This window comes from Coniosporium apollinis (genome assembly GCF_000281105.1).
Source record: "Coniosporium apollinis CBS 100218 chromosome Unknown supercont1.38, whole genome shotgun sequence".
NCBI lineage: Eukaryota > Fungi > Ascomycota > Dothideomycetes > Coniosporium > Coniosporium apollinis.
The window spans coordinates 25,187-41,349 of NW_006913300.1; the positions used below are offsets into that span (position 1 = coordinate 25,187).

Consider the following 16,163-nt stretch of genomic DNA (forward strand, 5'->3'; position numbering starts at 1 on the left):
TGGAGGCCACGAAAGGTGGGGACAACGTCACGGCCAGCAACCAGCGCCTATCGAGGGACGAACAAGGGACTAGCGCCTGCCTTCAGTCCCGTGAAAGCCCTTGCTCTGAGGTAGTGCAATATTGTGATAGCAGATTCGCCCTGCTCCTCTGCCCGCTGTTGACCTCCGGGGTGCGGTGCGACGCTGCGGTCAAAGCATATCGAGATCGGAGGTATATTGCGCTTTGGCATACCCATCCCCGTCCGTCGCGTTTCTTGACACCGTATCGACGAAACAGCATGTCTGATTTAGGTATCCATTTGCCTCTAGCATGACGATGGTGCGGGTTTGAGTATGATCGAACAGGTCATTTGCATCATAGCTGTAATCCACCCCGGGCATAAAGACGATATTGACTAGTTTGTAGACCAGTTAATACAGTATCTCGAGAAATCTTGACCGTAACCTGATGTGGCCGATGCTGTTTGTGATAGGGTGCGCTGTAGTAGATAGCAGTGGTGGTATCGGTACCGCGGCAGAGCATGCCGCTGGATGTCACGTGCTAAGAAGTCTTACCTTGTTATCCAGTATACTAGATATAGATTCAGTGGTGTTGCAGAAGGTCATCCAGCTGCCTCCATATCCCATTATTTCAAACGCCACGCCGCCCTCAGGATCCTTCATGGTAGAATCCATAGCACTGGAACGCGCGCCGTTTCCAAAGGGTTGTCCCGGAACGGAACAACAGCTCTCTCCTAATTCCCCTACGCTACCTACGCTCCTATCTTTCCAGTTGCTAAAAAGATGAGCCGGCCGCTACGGCACTCAATGCAGGAGGATGATATTCACCCACCCGGCTGACAAAACGATGCGGGCTTCAAGGTTACGAACCTATCAAAACCATGCTTTGCAATTGAACAATCAAAGCGTTCAAAATTGGCACCAGATCGATGGCCTTAGCACTGAGGCATAGAAGGTAAGAAAAGTGGCCTTTACCTGGCTGCTTCACTGCTCAAGAAAGGTACTTTTTATTCACTTAAGATCCTCCGTATACGAGTATTCTCCCCCGCTCAAAGACCGCTTGGCTCTGCATGCTAGGTATGCTGTGGCCCCCAAAATTTCCACATACATCCGACGCCTCAGCACGAAAAATGACTCTGGAGCGGGGTTCCAGCCAGGAATCATACTTAGAGCGTCTGCTCGCCCTTTTGCTGGCGTGAGAACGGTTGTATAGAAGTATTCTCCATGGTTGTGACGAGATGCTTGTCCACCTAATTTTCATTCTGCCTTTGCTTGGAATCTCGTCTAGTCTCCCAGCCGTGCACCATGCACGTGTTGTCGGGCGAGACACGGCGCTAAATTCGTCTTACGACTTTGTGATCATTGGCGGCGGGGCAAGTGGACTGACCGTTGCGGATCGTCTTACTGAGAATCCAGAGAGTCAGTTCGACTCTAGATATCTTCGGAAAGGCAGTCCCGCTGACGCATTGTGTTAGCCTCAGTCCTTGTAATAGAATACGGTCCTCTCGACAAGCGGGAACCTTCAGTCCTTGTTCCTGGCCTTTTAGATCTTCCGTCCTCTCCCTACTTTTTCAATCTCACAAGTGTTCCTCAGCGTGAATTGAACAATGGCAGCTTTCAAGTTCCTGCTGCAGCCGTAGTTGGCGGAGGAACGGTGGTCAATGGATTGTTCTTTGACAGAGGTTCGGCTGAGGATTATGACGCTTGGGCGGAGATGGGAAGTCCGGGATGGGGCTGGGACAACCTCTTGCCATACTTTCAGAAGGCGTGTGCCCATATCAAACTCTAACACAGCCTACTAGAGAGAGTTTCTGCTGACACCTGGCAGAGCGAGAACTTTACTCCAGCGGCTAAAGATTTCGCCGAAGAGTTCGATATATCATGGGACTTGTCCGTGCATGGCTTTGATGGACCAGTTCAATCGAGTTACCCTGTGTTTCAATTTCCGTCCATTAGTATGTTTTTGCCCCCAGCAACCATTATCAGACACCAGGCTGATCTATATCATGTGGGCAGAGTATTACTTTCGCGGCTGGAATAGTCTCGATGTGACAACACCAGAGGACCCTGGAGCAGGCAACAAAAGCGGAGTATTCTGGGCTCCAAGCTCCCTTGATCCAGTGAATAGAACGAGATCATACGCCCGAACAGCACACTATGACCGCATCGTAGGATCACGACTAAACTACCATCTACTCACTGACAATGCTGTTCAGAGAATACTCTTCCGTGGTCGAAGAGCAATTGGCGCACAGTTCATAGATCGCAACTCCATGCAGATTCGCACAGTCAAGGCCAAAAGGGAAGTCATCTTGGCGGCAGGAGCTGTTCACTCGCCCCAGATCCTCCAGCTCTCGGGCGTCGGACCTAAAGGCGTGATGCAGGATCTCGGCATCCAACCTCAAGTACACCTCCCCGGCGTTGGCCAGAACTTTCAGGATCATCCAACAATATATCCTGTATTCAATTGTACGTTCTATTCCAGTTTCTGCTTGCAACTTGAGGGCACCGCAAGCTGCTTAATCAGATAGTCACATATCTAGCCACGTCCGGCCGCTGCTGACAATGTTGCCTTCCCTAGTCCAATCTCAGCCCACACCGAACTTAGGAATGCTGTCATCCAACCAGACTTACGCAGCCGAGCAGCTTGCGCTTTACTGGGCGGAGCGCCAGGGACCGTACACCATTGTTAACCAGGGCGGGAATACCGTGACATTCCTCCCCTTGCCGCAAATCACCTCCGACTACCAGTCTATCATTGACCTTGCCAATTCCCGATCGGTGTCGTCTCTCTACCCTGGTGATTACGACAGCTCGGTGCTCGCTGGCTACGAGGCACAGCGCTTAACGATCCTCCGTCTGTACACCTCGACGCTGACCTCTGTGCAAGAAACCGGCTGGAATGGTGGCGCTGTCATGCCGATTACCCTCGTCAAGCCTCTCTCCCGCGGATCAATCATGATCAACTCGACGGACGTGCTAACCCCGCCGGTCATTGACTTCGGCGCTTTGACTGATCCAACTGATCTGGAAGTTCTCATCGCTGCTCTGCGGGTCAACCGTGCGTTCATTGCATCGTCGGCCATGCAGGAACTCGATCCGGTAGAGTTGAGTCCTGGCGCCAATTTAACGACCGATCAAGAACTCCGGGAAGCACTGAGAGGACTGATACAGCCAACCTATTCGCATCCTTGCTGTACATGTGCAATGATGCCGAGGGGGTTGGGAGGAGTGGTCGGTCCAGGTTTGACAGTCTATGGAGTGAAAGGCCTGAGTGTTGTGGATGCTAGTATTATGCCTTTAATTCCGGCTGCGCATACAATGGCAACTGTATATGCCGTGGCAGAGAAAGTAAGTCGCTCTACTCATTCCTCTTTTGGAGCTTTCGGACAGCGTGATAACGTGAGAGATTCGCCAGGCTGCCGATCTGATCAAGAGCAGACACGGTATTAGATAAACACGCGATATCTCAAGTTCGAAGTAGCAAGATGTTGTAGTCTAAGGTACGTCGCGCCGCTTTGTGGCGAGGAATCTCTCATTCAACGGCCTCAGATGCCTCGAGGCCTAGTAGCCTAGAAGCCCTGGTAACCATCGGGTCTGCTTGCTACCCACCAGAACGTGGCGCTGTACAAGAGCATCGTTTTCAAAGCGCGCACTTCGAGGATATACGTTCGTAGTGTTGACACACTGTTACCCTGGAGAAGTTCAGCTATAAAGACCACAGAACATAGGCAGATTTGCAGTGTATAAGTAGAAAGACGTATATGTCTTCTCGTTCGCAGACGAGTCCTCGCGGACGATATCTACAGGAAATAATTTCCACAGATTCTGGAGCAGTATAGATGTGCACTACAAAAAGCTAAAAGAGATAGTCGTGAATGAATGTCTAAGCAAGACAGCCCCTCGCCAACGGACGCAAACACAAGGAAATCTGTACAAATGGACAACACGCAAAAACCAGCGGCTAATATGCCATGCCCCTATAGCCACCCGGCGCAGGACCCACATCCGGCAACCTCGGCGCGCGCATCGAAGCAGGCGGACTCAAGCTCCTGTCATGGGAGTCAAATCTGCTCGCAGCATCCATGCTAGCCGCGTCGCCAAGCAGCCCCGTACGCGATTCACTCGTGTCGTATCGGGTGTGAACGGGGCGCTCCGTAAGCGGGACGGGGTCGTAGCCCCGGTTGCTTGGGCTGAGAGGATTTGCAGCAGAGATAACGGAGTGTCTGACGCTGGTGCGGGCGCCCTTGTATTCGGATGGGTCCATGAGGAGAGAGTTGCGGGCGTCGAGTGGAGTGAGGTTGTCGAGGTCACGATTGAGCTTTTCTGTACAGGCTGTTAGCATGATCATGTTTCCAACAATGGCGTTTGGTTGGGGGAAGACGTACCGGCCTCCTTCCTCCGCCTGCGGTGCGGGTTCTCACGGCAGCAGATGACAAGCGCATTAACCGCGATAAGAATGGCAAGCAAGCCCGTGAGCACGGACTGAATCACGATCAGGACAATACCGGTGATAGTCTGCGTCGTCTGCGCGATGCCCAGCTCCTGGACGAACACCAAGATGCAAGCGACTGAGAGCACCCTAGCAACCTGGATGATGATGTTGATCCAGTTGCCAGACTTGAGGGAGTACGGTCGGAACCAGAGCAGGAGGATCAAGAGCAGAGCCTCAATGATGAGCTGGCCGCCGGTCTGGACCAGGCCGTGGCCGTCACCACCAGCGATAACGCAGCCCTTGGCGAACATGTAGACGATCGTGGGAACAAAAATCCACCAGTAGCTCTTCTTGTAGTTCTCGTAGAAGAGACTGTACTTCAGCCACGTCTTCTTATCCTCAAACAGCCCAGAGGCATCTCCCATGGCCTTCTTGTACTCCTTGGCCTTCGCCCAGATCTTGAAGGTGAAGTATCCCAGGATGCAGGTAAAGACAACGAGCGTCACTCCAGCAAGCGCTTTAGCCGCCCACGAATCGCCCTTCGTAAACTGATAGACGCAGTAAAGGGTCCAGATGCCGTACAGTATGAGAATCAAGTTGGTAATCGTCTTCGCCACGACCCACCAGTAGCGCTTCCGGAAGCTGGTAAGACTCTTAGGAAAGTTGCCAAACAGCGCCCACGTCTCGAGGATGACCTTGAACAGGAGAATGCCGACGATGATTGCGGCGATAACCACGGCGAAGATCAGCAGGACCGTCATGAAGGTGTTGGTTCGGGGAATGCGGAGCTCTTCGACGTAGCCTTGAATACCGTGGACGAAATGCATGACTTTGTCATCTTCCGCGGTGGAGTTGCCAGTACTGCCGTCACCGCCCAAGGTAGTGCCGTTGACGGTAGTGCTAAATTCGCGAGCGAAGAGGAACGCCTCATCCAACGCCCGCTTGGCGAGGTTCTTCGAAGGGTCCTGGTGGATGAGCGTCGCATTTTTGAGGTACTTTACGCTGTTCTCGGTCAGGTTTCCACCAGTCCGCTCTCGGAAGCTGTCAATAGTTGTCTGCATCGCCTCCCATTGGATGAGCCCTCCGCTGAATGCGAAGTTCTTCGCAAAGCTTCTGTAAACCGACGGGTATTGGACACTGAGCATGCCGTTCATAGCTACCGACTGGAACCAGCCGATGACCTCGCCAAAAGTTGGACTCGGTGTTGCCGTGCCGGCGTGAGAACCGGCGCCAGCGCCCAACGCTGACAGACCAGAGAGTAGAAGGGCGGCGCCCGCAATGCCGGCAACGATATAAGGCACAGCGGGTATGCTCATGCTCTTGCCATTTGTCACGGTAGACTGGATGCAGGCGAGATCCTGGCCGCCATCAACCGCACTAAGCTGGAGTTTCGCTTCGCCGTCAAGGTCGGGTACGGAGAAGGCAATCGATGGTATCTGACTTGCGTAACTTGCGGGGATATCCTGTTCGCCGGTGGCGGCAAACTCGCCAGCCGGTACTATGAACCAGTCAGTGGCTTGTTACCAAGCGCATGTTGCCTTCACTCGATCACTAACCTGGACATAGCTGTGTCACTTTGGTGCCCTCGTCGCAAGGATTGAACTCTTTCTTGTAAACCTCTGTGCCGTAGGCCAGAACTGTCAACTTGGCCATGACCTTCTGCTCTTTCGCGCTTGATCCGGCAACATCGAAGACCACCTTGTTCGTTGCGCGGTTGTATTTTACATTCATCTTCTGGATCTTTATATCGGAGCTGTCTAAACATGTGCTGAAGCCGTGGGTCTCTAGTATGTCCGCGCCTAACACTCCGAGCGGCAGAGCGCCGAGCAAGAGGATAGAGGCAAACATCGCTGACATGTGCTGATGAAGCCTCATATTGTAGTGTTTTTACGCCCGGGGGCGAGCGAGTATGTTCGATGGACTCAGGGGAGAGGGAAAGGAGCGTTCTGCGAGTATGTGCGGTTTATTGTAAGTGAACACAACCAAGGTCAGGTTGGATAGGCCTTTGGTGCGGTGGTCTGTCGACGTAAGAAGGGTTGAAAATGGATTACAGTGGCTGACAGGCCGTATCGATCTCGGGCGTGCCGGTTAGGAAGAAAGCTGGAAATATGAAACACGAAGGGTAACAGTGGTAGAAAGGAAGAAGACTGTGTGGTCAGGCAGTGGTTCTTGAGTCGGTCGAGCGAGTGAGGCCGAAACAAGAGGTTGGCAGAAGATTTACTGTAAGAAAAGCGTGTGAGGAGTTGGAGATTAGGTTGTCGCGGATGAAGTCTGGTTGAGGGGATGCCACGCACGCCGGCTGTGGTCTGGGCGCAGGGCTCAGGGTGTTGACAAGGGGCTTTCGGACGGCGGATCACTGGGTGCGGATACTCCAATCAGGTCGACTATTTTCAACGCTTTCCGCCGTAGGTTTTTCTTCAAGGAAAGAGTTTTGCGCTGGAGTAAGGAGAATCTGACTGTTTGAAAGCTGCTCCAAGCTGCATCACACGAGGGACGTTTCATACTAGTATCCAAATCTTCCATCCAAGGCGCTATCGCGCATGAGCTGAATGCGACTGTGCCTACCTAGGTAGCATTTTTAGGACAAGGCTGTGCTTGTGCGGGTGCAGGTGGTAGCCAGAAGCAGACAACTGTCGCATGCCACTAGCAAAAGCCCACCGCATCTTTCGTGCAATCCGTGGAACAAGCCCTATCGTTTTATGGGGGTCGAGCTCCGTCAGCCCCTGTCAGCTGTAGCCAAGAGTGTTAGCCGCACGGCTGTTCCTGGACAGGGAAGACTTTGACACCTGCCAGCCCAAAGTTTCCTCCTTCAAGACGGGAGCTCTTCACATGGGCAGTCTCTCTGTGCCTCGCCCTGCTCTCTTGCAAGAGGTCCCCGTGTTTACCGCAAACTCAGTCGTCGGAACGCGCGTTTTTTGAGGCTCTTCGGAGATGGCCGAACACATGGCCAAGACCTGCTAACGTGCGTCGCTTACTATTTTTGTCCTCGGGTCTTCCGTCCCTTGCTAAGCCACGACTGCATCTGACATGTCAATACAACCATATATTCTAACTACATTGGTGAAGACGGAGCCACGACACCGCTGGCATTTCAAAGTCCAGCCAGAGGCACTTCAAGCCTGAGCTCCAGTTGGAGTATCCGTTGTCAAGTTGAGAGGTGGCACTATCATTCCATAGCAGCAGCGAGCAAGGCTATAGAGGATTTACAAAGACAACCGCGTGTCAACGTCAGGAATACCTCTTCAATATGATCGAATAGAGTCAAGATAAATGCTTTGTATCGCTCCGCTGCGGAAGAATACGCTCCGCTCCAGTGGGTAGTTGACGTAGTAGATATGTTCTCCCACCACAGGTCTATTCCGTTATGCAAGCACACTATTGTCTTTTATATTGATCCCACTATATCTAGCAAAACTCTTCATCGTGCTACTACTCGGTGCTCGAGTAGATCCAGCGTGCTCGGTCCTCCTCAGCGCAGCAAAGGGGCAACCAGTTTCTCATTACCTACTGTATGAGATGTCACAAGCACATGCATGAAGCGGGGTAGTCGTCAGGAGTCTGGCATTTGATAAGGGAATATATGAGAACCGAGACTACTTCTTTTCTCTCAACTGCACCTTTCCATGCACAATTCATTCTTGCCAGTTGAAGCTTGCTTTTTAACTCCGTCATCCCTCAACCTTTGTGCACGGATATACCAAGGGAAAGCGGCCGCCCTGGACAGGGATTAACTATAGAAGCACAACCCGGGCGAATTTCTCATCCGCACGATCCGCGACGTCACTTAAGCAGAGAATAATGACTACTCCAGCTCCGCCTGTGCCTCAAACACTCGCCAGCAAAGTCGCTGTGGTCTCCGGCTCAAGCCATGGCATAGGCGCCGCTATAGCCCAAGAGCTCTCTTCTCGGGGCGCGTCATTGGTACTGAATTACCCTACGCCAGACCTTGAGGACACAGCAGAGCAGCTAGGCAACTCCCTGGCAGGTTCATTCGCTTCTGTTTGCGCCGACATCTCCACAGCCGATGGGCCCGCAAAGCTCATCGACGCTGCCGTCAAGGCATTTGGCAAGATAGACATTCTTATCAACAGTGCCGGGAGGATCATCGTCAAACCTTTCGAGGAGCAAACCCTTGAAGACTTCACCACGCTCGTGAACACCAACCTTCGAGGGATGTGGTTACTCACCCAAGCTGCCTTGCCTCATCTGCCGAAGAAAGAGGAAGGCGGCGGTGGAAGGATCGTCAATATGTGCAGCGGAGTCGCTAGACAGCCTATGGCGAACCAAAGCACGTACTGCGCCACGAAAGGAGCCATTGACTCACTGACAAAGGAGTGGGCAAGGGAGTTGCCGCCCAAGGTTTTCTTCTCTACCGAAGGCAATTGGCATAGCTAAGTCTCTGACCTATGAGCAGTACGGTTGTACGGTCAATTCCGTTGCTCCCGGCCCAATCGAGACGCCGGGCATGCGGGGCTGTATGACGGCAGAGGAGATGGCAGTGGTCCAGCCACAGATGGAAATGGCTACTCCAGTTGCTCCGCGCGTCGGCAAGCCGGAAGAGGTAGCATGGGCGGTAGCTTTCCTGTGCGAGGAGAGAAGCCGGTGGATAAACGGAGAGTCGCTGTTTGTTAGTGGTGGATTGGTCATTGATTAGCAGAGTATGGCTGCGAAGGGACCGTGCGGTAAGTTTTAGGGGGTTGCTCCCGGCACATAGCTGTCTATAAAGATGAACCACCATCTATGACTATATTCTGGCCTGTTGCAGACATGCTCAGTGCCAGCGTCCGTACTTGATTCGCAACATCCTGCGATAGTCAGCATTCCAGCACCATCGTCTGAGGTCACCACAGCCCTGTGAGGATGGCACAAACTCACCTCTACAGTCGCCAGCCTCTTTAGCTTCGTGTTCTTTATCGCAGCTTCCCTCTTACTCTCCGGAAACTTCATTCCCCACTCCGTCAACAGCATGCCCGGCGACACCGAGTTCACCCTTATCTTCGGCGAGCAGATAACCGCCAAGCTCTTCGCCAAATGTATCTGCGCCGCCTTCGTTACCGCGTACGGCAGTGAACTACCGCTCGGTTTCACCCCAGCCACTGACGCCGTGCTGATGAAGCAGCCCTCGCTCTCGTCCAGCGCGCTCCGGACGGCATGCATAAGCCAGAGGTGGGTCTTGACGTTGTACACGAAGCACTTGTCCCAGTCCTCGTCCAGCGTGCCCTCGTCGAGGTTGGCGAAGGTTGTCATCCGTGTCCAGCCAACATTCGAGACAACAACGTCGAGCCGGCCCATAGTGGAGAGCGTTTCACGCACGAGGCCCTGTACCGCGGACTTTTCGCTCATGTCCGCTTGGATGGCATGGAACCGAGGCTGCTTCTGCTCGACATCGGAAGGCGTGGTGGCTGGGACCTGGGAGAGCTCAGCGAGGAGGGATTGGGCTCGTTGGGCGTTGTTCGCGTAGTTGACGACCTGATTCTCATGCTTAGCATCGATTTGAATAGCATCAAGCTGCGGAAATGCCGCTCGAGCAGATACAATGGACGTTTAGGGGAAGGCTTTACTTACGACGCGAAAGTCTGGCGCCAAGACGCGTGCTATTTGTGCTCCAAGGCCGGCTGAGCCAGCAGTTATGAGACAGACCTTTTGCGCTGCCATACTGAGCGCAGTGTGTTATCAATGCCTTCAACACACCTTTGGATACCACTCAATTCCTCAATTCGCGAGCCTAAGATGCCCGGCCTGCTGTATATTTACATGGCGGGTATGTTGGTGGGGCATGGGGAGTGTTCCGCTTCGCGACATGAGTGAGGAGGGATGTATCGCGGGATCGTTCCGTCCAAGTCCATCGCCGAGAAGTCCGACCTCTTGCAAAAACTTGTGTTCGCAAACAACATCGGAAATGAGGCGTGCTTTCTCTCTGCATAGTAGGTCAAGAAAAGGTATCGTCTAAAGTGGTAGGACGGACTTCAGCGCCAAGCGGAGGGAGATGGAGGCTGTATCATAAGAATCATGGATGTCTTGTATTCGGATTTGGGCTAGCTACAGTTTTCCAAGCATTTGCACAGCAAATAATCGCCAAAGAACTCCATGTTCCATGCCTGATGCCGATGCTTGAACGCGGTACGGTATATCCAACGAGCATCAGCCCAAATATTGCTCTTCAATCCGAAAATCGGTGACCATCCCTACCAACACTATCATAATATGAAACACTCTCAATAATCTGACGAAGCAGGTCAGTATCTTGGCGAGGTAAAGAAGTCTCCGAAGGTGACATACCTGGTATACATCCATATCTTCTCTTGATTTCGGTAGTGGTATCCACACAAGCACCACAATGTGGTCCATCATCACATGTGGTTAGGGACGCCCTCCACGTCCACGCCCACGCCCATTTTGACCTCCGCGTCCACGCCCAGCCGACGCGCCTGCAGGTTGCTGCTTGCCACTGCCATTGCAGGCGTCCTTGTTGTGGCTCGTCCGCTGGCAATCCGTGCAGAACTTCTTCGGTACGAGCAGCTTCATGCCCGTACCGGGACCGTCCACCTTCACAAGCAGCCTGGTGCCCTTCGCCACGAGATCGTGATGAGGCAGGACATCGCCACGACCGGCAGCCTTGAGGGCCATCATCAGCGTGGCGAACAGCGTGTAGGCAGCGTCGTTTCCAGCGTTGTGACAGTGTACTGGATGGACGCCGAAGATCTCGAGAAGGTAACTGAGGCGGATTTGGTGTAGCGTGGTTATCGCAAATCCACGGGCACGGGCGAGGACTTGAGTGTCGATGGCTCCGATCACAGTGCCGAGGACGTCATCCGAGCACCCGAGCTGGCTCAGGTACTTGTCTTCGTTCCCGGATGCGTGGTCGGCACGGAGGATCTTGCGATACTTGGGACTGCTGGCGAGTGGTGGTGAGGGCGACGTGAGTGGCGTAGAAGCCGACCCGGTGGTTGAGGATGGTAGTGACGATTGGGACGACACGGACGAACTCCTGCCTGCGGTGCTTCCTGCAGACTGGCCCGTAACCGACAGGGAGTTCACCGCAGACGCCAGCAGCTGATCGGCGTTGCGAGTTGCGTCAGCAGGCGCGGACTCGTCAACGACCCGGAAGATGGACTCCAGGACATCCTTCACCTCGACCTCCTTGATCTCCTCGCTCTTGCCAAAGCGGAACTCGGCGGGGCAGCCCTGAAGATACTTCTTGTTGACGCGACCCAGGTGCTCCACAATGCGGTAATGTTTGGTACGGATTTTCCCCAGTACCTTGTCGAAAGTGAGGTCAGCGTCGGAGATGTCAATGTCCCTGGTATCTAGACACGAGACGCCAAGCTCCGTGACAGGGCGTGGCGGGCACACCCACGCCTCGAAGTCCAAGCTGACAATGATACAGTCGTCGATCCCGGCGATCTGGTCCGCCGGTAGGCCTTTGCGACTGGGACTGTGACCAAGGGCGGCGAGCAGGAGTGCCATGTTTTGGAGAGAGGTGTTGTAAGACATTGCGGTTGTTGATAGTGTCCGTAGGTGGTCCTCGACTTCGGAGTGGTAGGAGTAGGGGAAGGGTTGGGTATTGTGTTGTAGAGGAGGCCGGACAGACTGACTGGCAGTATATTGGAAGTGAAGAGGTGGGTAATATACCGGAAGAGTAAGGCTGATTGATAGTGCGGTAGTGAAGAAGCCTGGGTGCTGGTGGAAGCAGATGAGGAAGATGAATGAGATGAGAAGTTTTGGGGGATTCTTGGAGATTTTAAGGCAACGCTGGTCTAAGCAATTCTGTGAAGCAAGTGCTGACTCGTGAAGAAAGTGCCGGTCTGTGGGGCAGGAACGGCGTGACGGAAGAAGGGCGATTTTATAGCAGCAGCGCCTTCTCACTGCGGTGCGCTCAACGAGACTGCCTCACACTATTGGAACCGGAAGTTGCCACCAAGATTCGCTGGCTCTCCATCACGAACCTTGGTAGGGCGATGCTCTGTGGCGTACCATACCTTGATTTGCATTGTGCACGTAGTGAATTCAAGTGAGTACACTCCTACCGAACGGTGATGGCCTTTCCAAGCTCGTCACGCGGTCGAAGCTGGATGCAGGCAACCGTGGCGCCGCCGCTATCGCCATGGAGGAGGTGGCCATAGTACGTTCTTGCGCTATGGGGCTCTTCACAGTGAAACCAATGCTGATATGCTTCGGCTCTCATCCATTGGTAGAGCTATTGCACGCAAGCCACGGCAGTGCTGCGGATCGCTGCCTCGTTCCGATTGTTTCAGGCTCGCCAGCGAAGGTGGAAAAAGAGAGAGCCTTTCACGAATGCCCCAGGCGTTTCGGTCTGGTTACTGCTCGCGTCGTGGATGCCTAATAATTTTCCCATTTACTCGTACGGATTTATAAGAGCCGAGATGGCATCGTCTTAGTGAGGTACACAATTTTTTTGCTGGCGAGTATTAGCTGTTGGCCTTTAGTGTGAGGTTGCCTCATTTGTGGCCCACGGTTATAGCTCTTACGTGTGTACATAGACTCATCCTTTGGTATTTAGTTCCTCACCAACGCTTTACCAGGGAGGGAGGCTCGGTCCATCCGGGGTTACATGACGGAGAACCATGATTGGTCAGATAGGTACCGCGATGGAGTAAAAGGGATATCTGTTCTCTTGTTTTGAGTTTGAAGCCTCGATTTGGACTTTTGAGCATTCAGGCTGTAGGTAGTCCGTTTCCCAGGTGCTAAGGCTCTCAAAGGTGGGATAGGAGGAACCGCTGAGGATGACGTCACGCCACGAGAGTCGCGAACTACAACGTGTAGGTTTGGAAGTATTTCTCGCTGGACTGAAGGGAAATCAAAGGACAGTGTGACAAAAGACACTGAACATGATGAGATACAGCTCTTACATTGATGCCTTCCCCTCGATCAGAGCAAAAGGGGTCTTTGTAACCCACCGAGACTGTTTGCTGTATCCTTGCACGTGATTAACCAACTTCCTGGCAACTGACGAACTGACGCAGCTTGAGTGTTGACTCCTCTATACATCTCACCTAGCGCAAGTCGACTCGGCAGAAGCCTCCCAGAACAAACAACTACCTAGCAAAGAACTTAGATCGACACATCACACACAGCGCAACCATGTCCTCCAACGACAACGACGAAGAGCCACAACAGAAGGGTAAGTCCCCAAACCCCGGTCACCGCCAGCAACCCCACCTCACTACGCTCCTAACAACCACCAGGCCTCCTCTCCGCAATAGGCGACCCCGTGGGCAAAGTCCTAGGCACCGGCCTTGCGCCCGTAGGCGGTCTCCTCAAGCCCGTCACCGCGCCCGCGACAGGCGCAGTCGGCAACATCACGCGCCCAGTGCTAGGCCCTCTGGCGGGAGAACACAAGGAGAAGATGGAGGTGATTGGCGGGGACAACAAGGATAGCTATGCGCATGGGAAGGATAGTGTGGCCGGGGAGTTGCAGACGGCTGATAATCCGCTCGGGCTGGAGCAGACGGGGAAGTGGGGGTTTGAGGAGGAGAAGTGAGGGTGTGGAGTGGAAGGGGGAGGGAAGAAGGGCAGGATGGCAGGTCGACGGCGAGGGCTGGACTTTGGATGTGTGAAGCAGATCTGGACTCAGGGTTTGACCATTGTGGTATTGGTTTCGCTCCAGGTTGAAAGCCTGTCGAGCATCGTTTTGCGCTGTCAATCGTTTGGATACGTCTGTCTATTCTTAGGAAACACTTTGATACCCGACTGAACTGTATGAAGCGGCTAGCGTTTGGCTCGGGGGGGGGGGGGGGGGGGGGGGGGGGGGGCTGTTCGCAATCTTCATGTCTTAGCAGCCATCTGTCCCGCTCTTACGCCCAAAGTCTTCTTACAAAACGCCGTATACGTCCGTTCAGCCGTTTATAAGCTACTTACTGTAAGGCACGTATGCCAAACGCCGCCCAATGCCCGATGCCCTCTCACGGTAACGCCACAGAAATGCAACATCGTAAATTCTCATCCCAGCGTCGTAACGGGTATCCCACTTTCTCTACTGCTCCGTCGCCAGCACCATCTTCTCCCTCTCTGCCCTCCTCCTAACCGTCCCCTTCTTCGAGTGCCTCCTCTCATTCTCCTCCCTCCGTTTGATCGCCTTAAGTTCCTCTCCCTTGATCTCGCCCGCCTTCTTGACCTGCCTCGGTAGATGCCTGTGCCTCGCGATCCTCTTGATCTCCGGCATATGGCTATACCGCTGCTTAAGCGCCTCCTGCGTCTCGAGAGCTTGGCGCTGGCGAGCTGTCTTGACGCCTTGACGCGCCGAGGCACGCGCGCGCCACAAACGCACATTCCCATCGTCGCTGCCGGAGAGCACGTATGCGTTGTCGGGGCTGAAAGCACAGGAGAAGACGCGCTGCATGCGCTTAGTATGGTACATATCTCTGCTGTGACCCTTCGACCGGTCCCAAAGGCGGATACTGCGGTCGTAGCTGGCGGAGACGAGCTCCTCGCCCGTGGGGCTGAACTCGACGTCCATAACAGCGGCGACGTGACCTTTGAGCACATTCAGTGCGCGCTTCATGTTCCGCATGTCGAAGAGGTATACGTTGTGATCTTCGGAGCCGACGGCGAAGTTGAAGGCTTCCATTGGTGACCAAGCGAAGGCGTTCGAGGCGAGGGTGAGGACTGCTTTTGAGAGTGGACTCGATGTCCGTAGGTCGTAGAGTATGACTGCGCGGTCGGTCGAGCAGGCGCCGAGGAGAGAGGTCTCGACTTGGTTGAAGGAACACGCGTTTATGGTATCGACGGAGGTAGGCCAGGAGAGGGTTTGAGTTGGTGTCGAGCCGGGACGGTTCTCATCGTAGACTGATATGACGCTGCTAGAAGCCGCGAAAGAGGGGAGGTGCCGGTGGTGTGACAGGCTGTTGAACGCGCCTTGGCCGAGCCAAGTGGCTATGGGTGCAGCGCCGGAGGGTGTGTTGTAAGGGTCGAAGAGCTTGATGGCCTTGTCGGAGCCGCAGCTGAGGAGTTTCTTCTCGCGAGTCCATGACAGGCCTTTCACGATGTTCTCATGCGCAGAGGTCTGCCATGTCTCCTCGCGGCTTGTAAGGTCCCATACTGTGCTGATTTAGCTCATGTTCTGCTTTGTGACGCAATCAGACTACCTTTTACTACACCGTCGCCACTACCGCTTGCAAAGTGTTGAAGGGAGTTTGGGTCTTTGGCCATGGAGTAGACGCCATCAACATGGCCACGCCCGAGCTGGCCCAGAAAGGGTGCTGGAATACGTTAGCAATGCGCCCATTGTTTCGACAGAAATACGCCTAGTACCAGCAAACATCCTCTCGAGCTTCACTCCATTAAGGGCTTGCGTGTACTCTCTTGCCCTCTCGAACGGGTGGAGTGCGGGATCGAGGTTGCGCGGTTGTCGCTGTACATCGGACCCGGGGGCCTGGATGGCGGATGCCGAGCGCGAGAGCGCCTTGATCCTCTGTTAGTCGTATTAGCGCTGGTCAGGCATAAGAATTCCCGAGTATACATGCCATGATGAGCTCTGTGCGAGTTTGCCGCAAAGCGTGGGGAAGGGAACTTTTTTGATGCCGCTGCTTCGGCGGAGGTTCAGCCGAAGTACGCCCGGCCAAAAGCCCAAAAGCTGCGAGCTTCGGACTGGAAGCTTTGATAAATACAAACTACATACACCGAATCGCCCTTATCCAGGTAGCCACATCGCCTCTGCCAGCTTCCTCGTTGTCGAAAGCCTGTTGCATCCCCCTTGATACACCCTGTC

The 16,163-nt window shown here is 53.9% G+C and overlaps 7 protein-coding genes across 7 annotated transcripts; 3 read left to right on the top strand and 4 right to left on the bottom strand.

Moving 5' to 3' along the window:
- Positions 1 to 2,273: 2,273 nt before the first annotated feature.
- W97_07360 (uncharacterized protein) lies at positions 2,274 to 3,160 on the top strand (the record flags this gene model as incomplete). Its single annotated transcript, XM_007784990.1, has 3 exons — positions 2,274 to 2,469; positions 2,582 to 3,102; positions 3,143 to 3,160. 3 exons carry the CDS (start codon positions 2,274 to 2,276, stop codon positions 3,158 to 3,160), a joined length of 735 nt encoding a protein of 244 aa, XP_007783180.1.
- An 804-nt stretch (positions 3,161 to 3,964) lies between these two features.
- On the bottom strand, positions 3,965 to 6,283 carry W97_07361 (uncharacterized protein; the record flags this gene model as incomplete). Its single annotated transcript, XM_007784991.1, has 3 exons — positions 3,965 to 4,326; positions 4,389 to 5,933; positions 5,992 to 6,283. The coding sequence occupies 3 exons, from the start codon at positions 6,281 to 6,283 to the stop codon at positions 3,965 to 3,967; spliced, it is 2,199 nt and encodes a 732-aa protein (XP_007783181.1).
- Positions 6,284 to 8,233: 1,950 nt separating this feature from the next.
- W97_07362 (uncharacterized protein) lies at positions 8,234 to 9,089 on the top strand (the record flags this gene model as incomplete). Its single annotated transcript, XM_007784992.1, has 2 exons — positions 8,234 to 8,794; positions 8,850 to 9,089. The coding sequence occupies 2 exons, from the start codon at positions 8,234 to 8,236 to the stop codon at positions 9,087 to 9,089; spliced, it is 801 nt and encodes a 266-aa protein (XP_007783182.1).
- A 64-nt stretch (positions 9,090 to 9,153) lies between these two features.
- On the bottom strand, positions 9,154 to 10,090 carry W97_07363 (uncharacterized protein; the record flags this gene model as incomplete). The annotated part of the gene is made up of 3 exons (XM_007784993.1): positions 9,154 to 9,240; positions 9,311 to 9,904; positions 10,001 to 10,090. The coding sequence occupies 3 exons, from the start codon at positions 10,088 to 10,090 to the stop codon at positions 9,154 to 9,156; spliced, it is 771 nt and encodes a 256-aa protein (XP_007783183.1).
- Positions 10,091 to 10,795: 705 nt separating this feature from the next.
- W97_07364 (uncharacterized protein) lies at positions 10,796 to 11,929 on the bottom strand (the record flags this gene model as incomplete). The annotated part of the gene is made up of 1 exon (XM_007784994.1): positions 10,796 to 11,929. One exon carries the CDS (start codon positions 11,927 to 11,929, stop codon positions 10,796 to 10,798), a length of 1,134 nt encoding a protein of 377 aa, XP_007783184.1.
- Positions 11,930 to 13,537: 1,608 nt separating this feature from the next.
- On the top strand, positions 13,538 to 13,937 carry W97_07365 (uncharacterized protein; the record flags this gene model as incomplete). Its single annotated transcript, XM_007784995.1, has 2 exons — positions 13,538 to 13,577; positions 13,642 to 13,937. The coding sequence occupies 2 exons, from the start codon at positions 13,538 to 13,540 to the stop codon at positions 13,935 to 13,937; spliced, it is 336 nt and encodes a 111-aa protein (XP_007783185.1).
- A 492-nt stretch (positions 13,938 to 14,429) lies between these two features.
- W97_07366 (uncharacterized protein) lies at positions 14,430 to 16,071 on the bottom strand (the record flags this gene model as incomplete). Its single annotated transcript, XM_007784996.1, has 5 exons — positions 14,430 to 15,493; positions 15,541 to 15,654; positions 15,707 to 15,866; positions 15,915 to 15,978; positions 16,067 to 16,071. 5 exons carry the CDS (start codon positions 16,069 to 16,071, stop codon positions 14,430 to 14,432), a joined length of 1,407 nt encoding a protein of 468 aa, XP_007783186.1.
- Between the last annotated feature and the right edge of the window lie 92 nt (positions 16,072 to 16,163).